This window comes from Bufo bufo, chromosome 10, assembly GCF_905171765.1.
Source record: "Bufo bufo chromosome 10, aBufBuf1.1, whole genome shotgun sequence".
Lineage (NCBI taxonomy): Eukaryota > Metazoa > Chordata > Amphibia > Anura > Bufonidae > Bufo > Bufo bufo.
This window is the reverse complement of record NC_053398.1, coordinates 22,964,905-22,981,510: the sequence shown is the minus strand read 5'-3', so window position 1 is coordinate 22,981,510 and position 16,606 is coordinate 22,964,905. Positions and strand designations below refer to the sequence as shown.

At 46.0% G+C, this 16,606-nt stretch overlaps 1 protein-coding gene across 6 annotated transcripts in view; it reads left to right on the top strand.

Moving 5' to 3' along the window:
* Positions 1 to 16,606, top strand: part of PPFIBP2 (PPFIA binding protein 2) — a 191,428-nt gene that overhangs the window by 101,816 nt on the left and 73,006 nt on the right. For all 6 annotated transcript variants that reach the window (XM_040409255.1, XM_040409256.1, XM_040409257.1 and 3 more), the window contains one exon: positions 14,577 to 14,660. In XM_040409255.1, the coding sequence (XP_040265189.1) occupies positions 14,577 to 14,660 (84 nt within the window). The remainder of the gene's footprint in view (positions 1 to 14,576; positions 14,661 to 16,606) is intronic.

Here is a 16,606-nt window from a genome sequence, read left to right as displayed (position 1 = left end):
CAGCTGAGAGGAGGAACGGGGAGAAGAATTCCCAGTGCCGGCGCTGGAGAAAGATAAGTGGCTGAGGGGGTTTTAACCCCTTCAGCCCAGTGGAAGGGGGACACGAGGGTGCCCCACTCCTAACAACTATATAGTGCCTGGCACTATAGTGCTCCTTTACCACCAGTACCGCACAGTGTCTTTTCTCTGCAGGAACAGCCTATAGACACCAGTACCACTACATTAAACTGTACTGGTTCTGGGACTATGGTGTCCTTTTAATGTGAGGTAAATTAGTTTCCAATGTAGTATTAATAACTAAACAATTAAATAATAAGCATATTGCATTGTCTACTTACCACCAGGACAATAAGATGATCTGGTCTCTGGCTGCAGTCTGGCTCTTGGTCTGGCTCTGGGGACTCTGGGGACTGGAGACAAACACCAATGTCGCCCTGGGGAAGAAGAAAGCAGCTGCACTCCAATCCAGGAGCCCACTTCTGTCCCAGAAGGCACTGGGAGGCAGGAAATTGCTGGTGGCTGGCTGCTCAGTGGCCTTCCCTTCCTTCTTCGCTCCACCCCCTCTCTGCGTGCTCAAGGGTGGGAGAGGTCGGGGGGGGGGTAAACGTAGAGATCAGGGCGCGCAGTGCGCGGCTGTGCGCCCTTGAGCTACCCAGCCTTCCATCCAAGTCGGCAGAGCTCCGCCTCCACCCTCAGCCTGAAGGTAAGCTCAGTCAGACAGCGGTGTCGGTCTCTCTGGTCTGCTGCGCCCCCACGGCTTCACTGAGGCTCTGGACTATCTGTACATCATCTCCGGCCGCGGGCTCAGTGCTGTACCGCCTGAGGGATTCTTACTAGAGCGCTCAGGCGGCGCAGCCTGAGGGGCGCCGCCGGCCGCCACTTAACCAACGTTTTTGTTTTTTTTTAACCGCACGGTTCCGGTGCCCCCTGCTAAATTTTTTAGACCTGGCGTGAGCGGGAAAGAAGTCGCTGATTCTGCCGCAACATGGCGTGCGACAGAATCTGCACCAGATATACGCGAACCTCCATAGTTCCTACGACCAAAATTCCTTATATCTACATTGTAGACGGGCAGGATATAGGCAAACAGTGCGGTCAGGAAAGCTGCTGTCCCAGAGATCTGATCTTGAGGACCAGAATAATGCATTTATATATTATACATTATATAATATCATCACACGCTGTACTATAACTTTATCACGAATCACCTGAAAAATGCCTTTCATGTATATGGGTCACGAATGGTTAATTTCTGGCCTTTCAAGGACATAAATAGGGAACAGGGTGGCATTGTGTCTTCTCAATGAAATTATTTTTTTTTCTGCCCAACCTGTTTTCTATTTATACCGCTCCCTATCCATAGCACTCAAGGCCTTATCGTAAAGGGACACCTGGGTCTGCTGCAACTGCACAGCTCATTATCCCCGGAGAAGGCAAGCGTGAAGTCCTAAAGTCGCCTTCTAAAGATTTCTTAGATCTTTATCTTCCTGGGCGTCACCAAACTTTTTGAACACTTGAGGGTGTATTCCAGTGTATCTGGGCGCAGTGCCTATCTGGGTCATCTAGGACTTGAGGAAAACGGGTGACAACCTCAGATGTAATGACGCCCATATTTAGAGGGCGTTATTTAGAGGGGCTGAGAGCGCTCGCGCTCGCGCACAGTCTGTTCTGTCCAAAAAGTTAATCTTGGAAAAGGAAATGACACGTCTGTCACCCGGGAAAGTTTTCTTTAGCATGACCGGGTGCCAAGATGTAACCGGATGATTGAGATTCACTGCAGGTGGTGGTGACCCCTTAGTGAGGATCGCGTAAGCCAAGACTTGGCAGGAAGTCCGGGTCTGGACTGACTTTTTATGTCCGTTTCTATTTACCGATATATAGAATGAAAAGAGATCCTGTTAAATTATGTTATTTAGGACTTTGTTTGAACCCCTGATTGTAAAGCGATGCGGAATATGTTGGTGCTACATAAAGAAAAAGATTGTTATTAGTAAATCCAATGGGATTCTGAATTTAAGAAAAATTGTCTCCAGTAGCTTTCAATATCGTCATAGGGGTAGTTGGCAACAGACTGGAGAACCGTGCAGCCTCTGTGAATTTTTTTTATTTTTTAGATTGAAATCAACAGGGTGGTGGGTGGACAAAAACCTTTAGGGCTTTTTCACACGAGTGGATCCCGTGTGCGTAATCCACTGCGTGAAAGAGAGAAGAGAGCCAAGCCCCGTTCCGGACAGCAGAGACACAGAGCATTAAAGGGGTTATCCAAGTTATATTTATTGATGACCTATCCTCAGAATAGGTCATCAATATCAGATCGGCTGGGGTCCGACACCCGGCACCCCCGCCGATCAGCTGTTTGAGGAGAAGGCGCGCGCCATGCCAGCGCAGCCTCCTCTTCACTGTTTACCTTCTCGCCGTTGCATCTGCAGCAGTGAGCAGGTGTAATTACACCCAAGCCGTCCCATTAATTTCAATGGTACGGATCGCTCCTATACAAGTGTATGGGAACGATCCATACCATTGAAATGAATGGGACGGTAATTACACCTCCTCACTGCTGCAGATGCAAGCGGCGAGAAGGTAAACAGTAAAAAGGAGGCGGCGCTGGCAGGGCGCTCGCCTTCTCTTCAAACAGCTGATCGGCGGGGGTGCCGGGTGTCAGACCCCAGCCGATCTGATATTGATGACCTATCGGTCATCAATAAATATAACTTGGACAACCCCTTTAACATGATTGATAATGCTCCGTGCTTCTCTGTGACCTTTTTGCTACAAAATCACAGTGACAACTTTATCTCACTATACAAAAAACAAATTGACGTCAGCATCTCCAGAAGTGAATTTTATTCACAGTGGGTCCATGAAAAAATGTGCAAATAATGCCAAAAAGTGCAACGTTTCGACTACATAGTAGTCTTTATCAGGCATAATCTGAAGTGAGCTTAATACGCTTATATATCCTACATAGTATCTTCTTTCATTAGCATATACTAATAACAATTCAATATTGCTCTCAATGACACCTGTTCATTAAAACTCCCCAATATGGTGTACTTCTCATATACGTGTCAAAGTGATCAACCAATCTAAAATCAAATGGGATAGCGGCATATGGAGCGGCCACACCATGCACATGTTAATCAGCATCTCATTAGTTCCATTGCTCATGCCCGAACCACAATCCTATTCGCATAGTAGTGCGCAATACTCACGTGACTTAAAGGGGTTGTCCGGGTTCAGAGCTGAACCCGGACATCCCTCTATTTTCACCCCGGCAGCCCCCCTGACTTGAGCATCGGAGCAGTTCATGCTCCGATGCTCTCCTTTGCCCTGCGCTAAATCGCTGCATTTTTTGGAGATCCGGTGATGTACCGGGCTTATCATGGGGATGCCAGGAAGCCCGGCGACGTCACCGGCACTCATGGGCGGGCTTTAGCGCTGCCCTAGCCAGTAAAACAGCCGGTGATGTCACCGAACACACTGCCGGGCGGAAGCTTCCGCCGAGCAGTCTTTGATTGTAAACAAAAGAGCCCTTGCCCTGCGCGATCTAGCGCAGGCAAAGGAGAGCATCGGAGCATGAACTGCTCCGATGCTCAAGTCAGGGGGGCTGCGGGAGTGAAATTATGGGTATATGTCCGTGTTCAACTTGATATAACTGGAATACCCTTTTTAAGTGGTTGTCCCCTATTTAAAAATAGAACTGCTTTTTTCCCCAGAAACAGCGCCACACTTGTCCTCAGGTTGTGTCTGGTATTGCAGCTCATCCCCATTCAAGAAAATGGAGGCTACAATACCAGACACAAACTTCGGACAAGAGTGGCACTGTTTCTGGAAGAAAAAAGGGAGATTCAAAGTCCATGTTTTGGCTTACTGTACCGTAATACACCACCCATAGGAGTCTACAGGACCATACTATACTGCCATATGCTGCTCATTTCATGGGAGTTTTTGGGTTGGATTCATATGGTATTGCTTCTTAAAAAACTTTTAAAACTTTTAAGCCTTAGTATCTCGTCAGAGATAGTTCAGATCTGCAGCTCGCACCTCGTTATGTCATCGAGGGGAGGGCATCTTGAGACAGGGACAATGTCGTATTGTAAGCAAAGGAATGAAGATGAGCAAGATGCTGAAAGCCGAGACGTAAGGTGGAGCAGGACCTGATGTTGGAAGAACTGTTGCATGAAATAGAAGGATCATGGTATTTGTAAGGTCCATCGCACTTGGGCGTATAATAAAGGACTGAGAATGGCCTTCTCATTTCATGTATACAGCCTTCAGGACGAGGGTGATGGATGCAACAACCTATGGTGGTCATGGAAGGTAGAGGAGATGGAGAGCAGATAAGGTGAAGATGGCTGGTGTCAGGTTAACTGCACATTCATACCATCCTATAGGGGGTCCCACAATTGGGACCCCTATTTATAAACCGATGCTGAAGGCCACGTGTAGAACAACCCTCAGCTCTAGGCCTCCATTGCAAACACTTCCCATGCAGATACCAAATAAAAGCAGCAAGTTCTCCTGGATCAGTTGGGTTTCTGTGGGGTCCTAATCGAGAGCCCCTTTAGATAATCAAATATCAAACCGGCTGTTGGGGGAGGGTTTGTCTCAAAGTGGACAACCACAATAGTGTTGGCACCAGGTCTTGGAGGATCCATAAGCGGTAGCCCCGGATTCTATATGTCCCTCGATAGAGATGCTTAACCTGCAGCCCTAAAGCTGTTGCAAAACTACAACTCCCAGCATGCCCGGACAGCCTACAGCAGGGCATGGAGGGAGTTGTAGTTTTACAACAGCTGGAGGGCCACGGGTTGAGCATCCCTGATCTAGGTACTGCAGAAGAGAGTTAGGCCTCATGCACACGGCCGTTCCGTGCATTGGGGACCTCAATTGTGGTCCACAATGCACAGGCAACATCCGTGCAGCGGGCCGGACCCATTCAACTTGAATGGGTCCGTGGTCAGTCCGCACCGCCAAAAAATATGACATGTCATATTTTTTTGCGGTGCGGAACAACGGAAAGAATCACCACGGAAGCACTCGTGTGCATGAGGCCTTACTGTTTATAATCCTCTATTTGAATGCAGTTTCTGGGGCTGATTATCCTAATGCTCTTTGCTGATGAATAGAATGCCAGAATGTCAGTGACTACTGACACACGAGCAAAGCAGTACTAGAAAAGGAAGAAATATAGCAAGCAAATTTACAGTATATGCCATGTACATTGTTGAAGGGCTGCTCATAATGGTTGTCACCCAGGAATTTGTCAATAGACAGTAAAAAGGTTCAGATTTACAATCCAAAAAGTGTGATGTTGTGAGTGGCAGGATTGGCCACAAGGTGGAGCTGTGCTACACGTAGATTGTATAATCCACAGGTAGAGCAGGATTCAGTGCAGCTTGTATTTACTTAGAGAAATTCTTCTACCCAAACTCTGGTTTGATAATATTTCTCACGTCCATTGACCACACATTTCTCCTCACAGGATTCACATGTAGTGCGACCAGTTGCCCATTTAGTTGACCAAGTAATGGTGCCCCATTGGGTCCATAGTAAGCTCCCAGCAGTAAATAATGTGGTGAGGATCAGATACTCATGTACCTGGGCAGCGACCGCACATGCCCTCCTTAATTCAACTGCTGTGGCCCGTACCTCACCTACTAAGGAGGACAGAAAATGGCACTATTGATGGCCGCCGCAGAGGGACAGCTTTTTGGGCAATATGGTGTGCTGCTTTGTGGTATATGGTTATGCTGGGATGGAATTTTGTGCTATGGTATTGCTGACCCGGCCTATTTGTGCTGCCCCGCCTTTGTCAATTTGGACCCCCCACAACATGGGACCAATTTTAGTTTTTTTTCCCAGGGCCACTTTAAATTCCCAGTCCGCCCCTGCACATGCCTACAGGCTGCTGTTCATGCAGTAACGCAGTTGATGTAGTAGTCTCCATGCTTCCTTGCCCCTCTTTTGTTTATCATAACACACTGCCGGCCGGAAGATTCCGCCCTGCAGTATGTTCGGTGACGTCACCAGCTCTGATGGGCGGGCTTTAGCGCTGCCCTAGCCGTTTTACTGGCTAGGGCAGCGCTAAAGCCCGCCCATCAGTGCCGATGACATCACCGGGCTTCCTGGCAGCCCCATGGAGAGCCCGGTACGTAAATGCCTTTGCCCTGCGCGATATAGCGCATGAACTGCTCCGATGCTTAAGTCAGGGGGGCTGCCGGGGGGAAAATGGGGATATGTCCGGGTTCAGCTCTGAACGCGGACAACCCCTTTAAACCTAGGAATGCCTCCCAAATTTGAATAAAAATTGCAATATTCTGCTGGTGCAGTCACTGTGTACATACATTACTTATCCTGTACTGATCCTGAGTTACATCCTGCATTATACTCCAGAGCTGCACTCACTATTCTGCTGGTGCAGTCACTGTGTACATACATTACTTATCCTGTACTGATCCTGAGTTACATCCTGCATTATACTCCAGAGCTGCACTCACTATTCTGCTGGTGCAGTCAATGTGTACATACATTACTTATCCTGTACTGATCCTGAGTTACATCCTGCATTATACTCCAGAGCTGCACTCACTATTCTGCTGGTGCAGTCACTGTGTACATACATTACATTACTTATCCTGTACTGATCCTGAGTTACATCCTGTATTATACTCCAGAGCTGCACTCACTATTCTGCTGGTGCAGTCACTGTGTACATACATTACATTATTTATTCTGTACTGATCCTGAGTTACATCCTGTATTATCCCTCAGAGCTGCACTCACTATTCTGCTGGTGGCTTCACTGTGTGACTGATAGTTTGTTCTTCATCATGCTACTATACATTTGGTGTCAACGTGAAACTTGCCAGAATGCAAATCACCAGAGCAAACTTTGTACAAAAAATTGAACCAACCCAGAATGTTGGCAGATTGCAGCTCTGAAGCTACATACTTGTGAATGCAGCTCTGATTTCTACTACAGCCTGTAACACAAGTTCAGTACATGTTAAGAAAGTTACTTTGTAACCATTGTAGGTTAATTCTATATGTAATCTGTAACAAGGGTGGATTTACTCAGTAAATTCCAGATCCCAGATTGCCCCCAGTGTTGATCTAAACGTACTATCTTTACCTATTCCTGACTGTTCCCTACTGACGTATACAGTATACAGAGTTCTCCTTCCTCCCCTTATAAGGCATCTTGAAAGAAGGCGATCTTAGGAGAGCGAGGTCTGTGATTAGAAGCAGATGACTTATTGTCTTTGTTCTTGTAGTTTTATTAGAATAGTTAACATTTGTCAAAAATGCACAAAAAATTAGATATAAAAAGAAGCGTACTCTGCAAACTTGTGTTTTTATGGTGCAGCTGCTCTTCCTGCGCATGTGAAACCTAAAGACGTAGGGATGTTAGGTTAACCTGCAGTCCTCTGGTATCCACCGCGCAGAAGGAATCTGTCCCTGGCTCTGATTTCAAGGGAGCATATATATGGGAGAGGATGCATTGCAGGTGAGGAGATTGCAGGAGAATGTTCACATTTACCTTTTAGGCCTCTTTCACACGACAGTATGTCTTTTTCAGCGTTTTGCGGTCCGTTTTTCACTGATCCGTTGTTCCGTTTTTTGTTTCCGTTGTGTTTCCGTTTCCGTTCCGTTTTTCCGTTCCGTTTTTCCGTATGGCATATACAGTATACAGTAATTTCATAGAAAAAATTGGGCTGGGCATAACATTTTCAATAGATGGTTCCGCAAAAAACGGAACGGATACGGAAGACATACGGATGCATTTCCGTATGCATTCAGTTTTTTTGCGGCCCCTTTTAGACTTTAATGGAGCCACGGAACGTGATTTGCGGCCAAATATAGGACATGTTCTATCTTTCAACGGAACGGAAATACGGAAACGGAATGCATACGGAGTACATTCCGTTTTTTTTTGCGGAACCATTGAAATGAATGGTTCCGTATACGGACCGTATACGGAACGCAAAAAACGGCCCGCAAAACGGAAAAAAAAAACGGTCGTGTGAAAGAGGCCTTAGTGTCACAAGGCCAGTTTTCTAGGAAATGGTACCCCCTGGACAACAAGCAAATTACATACTTTCTCATTTATACCCAAACATTGCCATACAATGCCAAAAAATACCAACATATAATATCTAAATCATACCGCCATACAAGGCCTAAATGTTTTCTCTATATACTATCCAAATAAAACTACCATATAGTGCTCATATAACACTGCTGTATATTGGCCACATAATGCTTCCATGTAATGCCCAAATACAACTGTTATACAATATCTATATAATTCCGACATAGAATGCCTAAATACTACCACTGTACAGTATCCAAATAAAGCTACCATATAGTGCTCACATAACACTGCTATGTACTGCCCACACAATAATGCCATATAATGGCTAAATAAAACAATTGTTCATCGACATAATATCGCCATACAATGCCTAAATGCAACCACTATGCAGTATCCAAATAAAACTACCATATGGTGCTCACTTAACAATGCTGCCATTTAATGCTCAAATAAAACTATTGTTCAGTGTCTACGTAATACCGCCATACAAAGTCTGAATGCAACCATGATATAGTATCCAAATAAAACTACCATACAGTGCTCTCATAACACTGCTATATATTGTCCATACAATACTGTCATGCAATGCAAAAATAAAACTTCAATGTCTAAATATTACCACCATACTGTGCCCCAAATGCTAGCTCTATACAGTATCTGAATAAAACTATAATATAGTGGACACATAATACCGCTATTCAGTATATTGCCCAACCAATACTGGTGTATAATGTCCAAATACAATGATTGTTCAGTGTCTAAATAACACCGCCAGTACAGTATCCAAATAAAACTACCATATAGTACTCACATAGCACTGCTATACGTTGCCCGCACAAACCTGTCATGTAATGCCCAAATAAAATTGCTATTCATCGTCTAAGTAATACCACCCTACATCCCATGTAGCGTTCAGGTAATACTGCATGTACAGCGCGGATAATGCTACCTTTTAATACTGCCATATACAGTACATCCCAAATAATACAGTTGCTAAATTATATACAGTATCCAAATAATATTTTCTTAAAAAGCCCAAAAACACTTAGGGAAGGAAGGACCAAGCAGGGGGCATCCTCAAATTCAATGCCGCCATGTCTATTATAACAAAAAGGGAGAACTACAGATGAGATCAGATTAAGGAACGGCTCCATATGGCGCCTACAGGGTTATCTGTATATAGCGGTGTTATAAGACAGGTTAAGAGCGCCTTTAAATTCCTCATTTCTAAACTGGCAGTCATGGAAGCAAGTCGACATCCAATAACTCCAGACTATCCATCATGAGTGACCACGCTGGGCGTCCTTTCATCTGCAGATACCATTCATGGCTTTACGGACGGCGGTCACATTTCTGCTCAGCCCGTCACCAGCTATCTTGTCGGATGTTTGTTCGGATTATCTTGTTGATTCAGTTCAATGTGAAATTACTGCGTTTATTTCTTGAGAGATTTAGGGGGGAAACAATAGTTTAATTCAACCATGACAGACAAGATACACTCACCTAAAGAATTATTAGGAACACCTGTTCTATTTCTCATTAATGCAATTATCTAGTCAACCAATCACATGGCAGTTGCTTCAATGCATTTAGGGGGGTGCTCCTGGTCAAGACAATCTCCTGAACTCCAAACTGAATGTCAGAATGGGAAAGAAAGGTGATTTAAGCAATTTTGAGCGTGGCATGGTTGTTGGTGCCAGACGGGCCGGTCTGAGTATTTCACAATCTGCTCAGTTACTGGGATTTTCACGCACAACCATTTCTAGGGTTTACAAAGAATGGTGTGAAAAGGGAAAAACATCCAGTATGCGGCAGTCCTGTGGGCAAAAATGCCTTGTGGATGCTGGAGGTCAGAGGAGAATGGGCCGACTGATTCAAGCTGATAGAAGAGCAACGTTGACTGAAATAACCACTCGTTACAACCGAGGTATGCAGCAAAGCATTTGTGAAGCCACAACACGCACAACCTTGAGGCGGATGGGCTACAACAGCAGAAGACCCCACCGGGTACCACTCATCTCCACTACAAATAGGAAAAAGAGGCTACAATTTGCACGAGCTCACCAAAATTGGACTGTTGAAGACTGGAAAAATGTTGTCTGGTCTGATGAGTCTCGATTTCTGTTGAGACATTCAAATGGTAGAGTCCGAATTTGGCGTAAACAGAATGAGAACATGTATCCATCCTCTGATGGCTACTTCCAGCAGGATAATGCACCATGTCACAAAGCTCGAATCATTTCAAATTGGTTTCTTAAACATGACAATAAGTTCACTGTACTAAAATGGCCCCCACAGTCACCAGATCTCAACCCAATAGAGCATCTTTGGGATGTGGTGGAACGGGAGCTTCGTGCCCTGGATGTGCATCCCTCAAATCTCCATCAACTGCAAGATGCTATCCTATCAATATGGGCCAACATTTCTAAAGAATGCTATCAGCACCTTGTGGAATCAATGCCACGTAGAATTAAGGCAGTTCTGAAGGCAAAAGGGGGTCCAACACCGTATTAGTATGGTGTTCCTAATAATTCTTTAGGTGAGTGTAGTTTAGAGAACTTTGATCCGGCTGCTTTGCCGAATTTCACAAGGAAATGCGCTTTGTGGCGAGTTACTTCATCGTGAAGTGCATTTGCCGATTGCGCCGCTCCCCGTCATTGAACCCCTCAGATGCCGCGTTCATCGCTGATCACGGCATCTGAGATAAAAAATTATGGCTTTTCAGGGCTCAATCAATAATAAAAAAAAAAATACTTACCTTATCCATTTGAGCGCGAAGAGGCCGCTGCGGCCATCCTGATTGAAGATCCCGCGGGAAATCTCGTGTGGCACGTGATGACCTCATCATGCTGGCCGGAGTGGTGATGTCATACGTCACCGCACACGAGATTTTGCGCGGGATCTTCAATCAAGATGGCCGCGTTCGCCTCCTCGCGCCCCCAAATTCGACTTTTCGGCGAATCAAATTTTCTCTGAAATTCGTATTGAAGTCCACTTTGGATACTTCGATTCGCTCATCAATAACCACCACCATCGAGAAAGACCATGGTGCTATGTTATGGGGCTCCTGGAGAGGAAGGCTGCATCCCTTATATTAATGGATGGTGAGAACCTGAGCAGGATCCCCTCTCCACAGGTCCTACAAACGAGGGTCTATAGGAAGGAGAAGTAAGAGCCAAGTCCATTTGCCCCAGGACTTGTCAACCAGCACCATAAAGAAGTACTATTTTAATCTTTGCTATGGGGCCCATTACCTCTCTGTAAATCCCTTCCTGCACCAACGGACTTCAATAAAGCTAGCATTTACTCCAAAAAGGGGTTGTCCCACCATAACAACTTCTCAACTGTCCACAGTATAGGCGACAAGAGTCTTATCGATGGAGATCTAGTGGCTGGAGAGGCATATTGCATGCTTTGTCACCACTCCATTCACTCCGAGGACCTCCATTCTTATCATCGGTGGAGGTCCTCCAAGTGAGTGGAACCGCGACCAAGCATGCAATATGCCTCTCTATTCAAGTCTATGTGAGCGGCTGTAGAGAAGACTAGAACAGCACTCGAATATCTCTGGAAGTCCCATAGAGATGGATATAAAGGTAGCCCACATTTGTAGCAAGCAACTTCTAAAGTGCTGAGTATGGATCACAAGGCTGACTCCACTCTTCCAGTGATCCCTGTCTCTTGATCCAGTTGCATTCAGCTGGTCCTTAGCAACAGGCGACTCACTTCTCCCTACACGCCATTGCAGAACCAAGTGCCCTACACATATCGCCCCATACTTCTATGGTGGCCTAAAGCTATTGCCTTAGAAATGGCCTCTCCAAATACAGTGGCCTCTTTGGTAGGTTACAGGCCCCAAATGCAAAATCTGTAACAGGACTCCATCACCTGCCATGTCCCATTTGTAATACTGGTGCCTTTAGGTCACATCAGGTGCCAGGGCTTGGGTGTGGCTGCTGCCTCTGTACTCGTTGGATGGTGTTGGATCACCGACAACTACGGTATATAGACACTGCTTTGTATTGATGTATAGACTGTTGATTTCTGGAATGTCTCTGTAACTTGATTCCTCAGTGACTGGCCTAAACTATCCTACTATAAATCAACTTCTGCTGTGCCCGAAGACACTTCTTTCATAACTGCTGGGAGGTGCGAAAACCAAAACACGTGGAATTGTCCGCCAACAATTTAATAGATGATAGCCATGTAATGCAAATATCTCAGAAATGTGGTGACATGTGTGTCCATTCTGGGCTAGCCATTACAGGGGCCGAAGGCTACTCCCCTACCCCCTATGAGCAATACTTGAGCTCTTTTGTAGATCCTAGAGAAGACTTTACTCTGAAACATATGTCATGGAAAAATCTCTCAGCAGTCACCAATCTAACATCCCGACCCTTGGAATGCCTTACGGAAATATGAAAACATTAGTCAAGCGCATTTTTTGGTTTCTAAAAAAAGAATTTGCTCCCATGATAGCGTGCATTTTATTTGTGTTGAGATCTTTCCAAGAGCCAAGATTGTTGAATCTGGTTGACGTGTTTCCTGGCTTTGAGGTCATTGGCCTCTGGAGACCAAATCTGAGGAACAGTAGAACAGATCTTCAGATTCGGGACTGATAAGACAGTAGCCCAGCTGGGTCATGGGTCAAAAATAAATTGTTTTGACCATATATGGATGATTAGGGCACATTATAGGCAATCACAGGGGCAGATCAGGTATTTCTACAGTGTGAGAATCCAACCAAACATCTCCCCATATTTCGGCTTCCAAGATTTATGTGAGAGTATCATGGGCATGGGCAGGATGGACAACATAATAAAAAAAAATATTTTTGAATAGAGCGAGATATTGTGAACAAGAGAAAGCCATGAACTTGGAGCCTGTAGGCATATGGAGTCCCTATGGTTGTGTGTAGCAGTATGGTTCCTCTGTGTGGTACCATATACTCCCTAGAGGCACAGTAGAATATGACTCTGATATAGCATGCTGTGGATCATCGGTACAATGGGGGCCCATAGAATTCTATGGTTTATTGAGGGGGCACATATTTCTAATATATTGCTTGAGATGACATTTAACAATATGGTCTCTGTAAGGATATGGCCACACAGAGTTTTTTGGAGGAGGTTTTGAGGCAGATTTGCAGAAGTAGATGTGAAAGGAATCAGAAATATAAAGGAAGGATCCTGGTGGATCCACTTCTGGTTTTGGCTGAAAATCCGCCAGGCAGATCTTCTGCCTCAAAACCTCTTCGAAAAACTCTATGTGAGGCCTGTTCACACAGACAGCCGCGCCAGAATTTTGCCAAAATCCCACCAGCAGCTGCGTCCTTTCTGCTTCCCATTCTCTTCAATGGGAGGCAGAACTGAGGACCGCAGAGCGGAGGTTATAAATCCGCAGCCGCGGAGAACGGACACGTCCCTTCTCGCTGCAGCTATAAGCCGACACTCTGCAATCCACAACGCTGCCTCCCCCATTGAGATGTATGGGAGGCAGAAAGGACACAGGTGCGGACTGGTTTCTGGCGAAATTTCAGGGATGTCCACGCCAAAATTACATTGTGAACCCCACTTGCGTGAACGGGACCTTAGGTTGGCTGCACACAGTGTGGAAAAAACGCAGCGCAAATGATTACCAGCAAAGTGCATGAGATTACACAAATCTCATGTACACTTTGCCTTTTTCCTTTGGTGCAGAAATTGACCTGTTGTGCGGATTTTAAAATCCCCCTGTCAACTGTTGAAAACCGCTCCAAAAACCATATGAAAGACGCACCAAAACCGCAATAAACAGTGTGGATTTATGTACGTTTTTTTCCATATGTTATGTAAGTTTTTTTTCCATATTTTTCGCAATCCGAGCAATTTTGCATGGGAAATATGTGCTTGTGTGCGACCATTTAGCAATAAGGGGAAGATGTTTTTGTCTAAAGCGAAAGTTGCCGATCTCATTTCCTATTGCTTTTCTAGTGAATAAGGCCTGTTTAACATTTTTTCAGGCTGTTCCGGCCGGATCCGTGAATACTGTGCGCTACCGTGATCTGCCGAGATACTGTCCGGCCCCATTCCCTACAATGGGGACCAGTGGAGTTTTGGGCTCTACCCAGCAAATATGGCGAGAAACGGCTGGAGGAAAACTGCTGCATGCAGTAGTATTTGTCCAGCCGTTCCTTGGCATATTTGCTGGGTTGCGGCCATATCTCTGCCGGACGACATAATAGTGAATGGGGCAGGACAGTATCTCGGCAGCGCATGGTAGCTCCTGGTACTCACAGACCCGGCAGGCCAAAAATGTGAAACAGGCCTAACTGTGTCAAAGGAATTTCTCTTTATCGCCCTCTATGTAATGACTGAAAGGGCACTAGAGAAGAAGCTGGACAGGCCTTCATCTTTACTGTATGATAATCAATCAGCATGTTGTACGTTACACGCCATTTCCTGCTATTGAGTGATACGTTTTTTTGCCTTTCTCCAAGGTTAACCATACAGTCGTCAATAATGAGACGTATCAAGAGCGACTGACGCGTCTGGAAGGCGACAAGGAATCTCTTATTTTACAGGTAAGTAGATACTGGAGAGAACATTATAAGGTTTCATGGGTATATTGAGAATTCACGTGTGTAACAGCATTAAAGGGACACTGACAGGCCCTATAAACATATTTAGTTATTCCTATGCAGTCATAGATCTATTAAAGTGGGCATCGGCCTCAAACGAACCATCTGCGCATGCGCCGGAACCCTCCCAAGCCTGTAATTGAATCCAGCGCTCTTCTCTCGGGCGCTGGATTCAATTACAGGCTTGGGAGGCTGCCGGCGCATGCGCAGATGGTCCGATTGAGGCCGATGCCCATAAGTATCTATCGGGCATGCGCGGCAACTGACAGGATCAGGGAATGTAAGAGCCGCCCAGCGCAGTGAATAATAATGAGCTGGGCGGCGCTAGGAAGCGACAGTTGAGGCGCGGCTGGGCACGAAGGTAGGAGAAAAAACGCCCCTTGGGCATAAAGAAATGTGATTGACAGATGAATATAAAGTTGTTTTTACATGGTTTACAATGCGGGCGGGGGGTACTCTTATATCATTGGAATACACTTTTATAGATCTATGACTGCATAGGAATTACTAAATATGTCTATAGGGCCTGTCAGTGTCCCTTTAAAGGGGTTTTCCAGGATTCATATATTGATAACCTATCCTCAGCTTAGGTCAACAACATCAGATCGTCGGGGATCTGACGTGAGCGCTGCGGCCTCCTCTTTGGCCAGCGACGTCATGTTCATCGGTTACACGGCCTAGGTGCCCCTGAGACTCATTCAAGTGAATGGGCCTGGGTTGCAAAAACCAAGCGCAGCCACTGTACAATGTACGGCGCTGTGCTTGGTGAGCTGTGAGGAGGCTGCAGCGCTCACAGGAGGACCACAGCCTCTTCAAACAGCGGATCGTCAGGGATGCGGGGAGAAGAACTCCCCCACAATCAGACAGGGATGACCTATGCTGAGGATAGTTCATCAATATAGGAGTACCAGAAAACCCCTTTAAATTCAATGGCGAACACAGCCAAAAATCCCCTTGAAAGAAGTAAAAACACAACCAGGGGTATGTGCAGGGGTGCACCACCAACGAGGCCAGGTGAGGCTCAGACAGCACCAGGTAGGGGCAAGAGGGGGGGGGGGGCAGCAGAAGGGCCATGGGCAATGAGCACTTTCATTGTGGTAAAGGGGTTAGGTTAAGAAATTGGCATGGGGGGGCGCAGTTTCAGTTTTCGCCTCAGGCAGCAGAAAGGCTTGGTGCACCCCTGGGTATGTGGTTGTGTTTTTATGGGGGTTTTTTTCACCTTGAAGTCATTGGACGGCTCTTCATGGAGGTTAGGTTAGTTTCACACCTGCGGTAAAGCTATCACCGGATTCACCAGATCCGGACTAGCGGGTTAGGGCCGCGCACCACCAGAGCCCATTGACTATAATGGGATCTGGCAGGATTTCAGCCGGTTTCCAGCGTGAGCGCTGGGTTTCACTCAAACAAAAAACCGGTGCGTGCATCAGTTTTTATCCAGCCGAAACCCGGCGCTCATGATGAAAACACTCCAGATCCCATTATAGTCAATGGGATCTGGCGATGAACGGCAGTATATGGCTAGGCTGGTTACGGTAAACTCGGTCAGGCTGTTATTCTGCCAGAAAGGCCTGCCGGATAGCTTTACCGCAGGTAGAACAGAATACAACCAGAGAGATAAGATATTGGGGTACTGTCTGGAAGCCCTCAGAGATGGTCAGATTGCCGGTGGTTCTTGCTGATGTCTCTGGCCAGATTATTGCCGAGTAAAAATAGCCTGAAATAAGAAGAGGATCTCATGTCTCCTCCTACAACCAGGAGGCATCAGAGGAACGTCTCTGGGAAGGCTCCAAATAGTTAATCACCGGCTTAGTCACTGGAGGCCGGACTCCGTGAAGCCGTAGCTCCAGGCTCAGCTGTCAAGTAGGCCTGACTGAGTTTGGCCATGGATC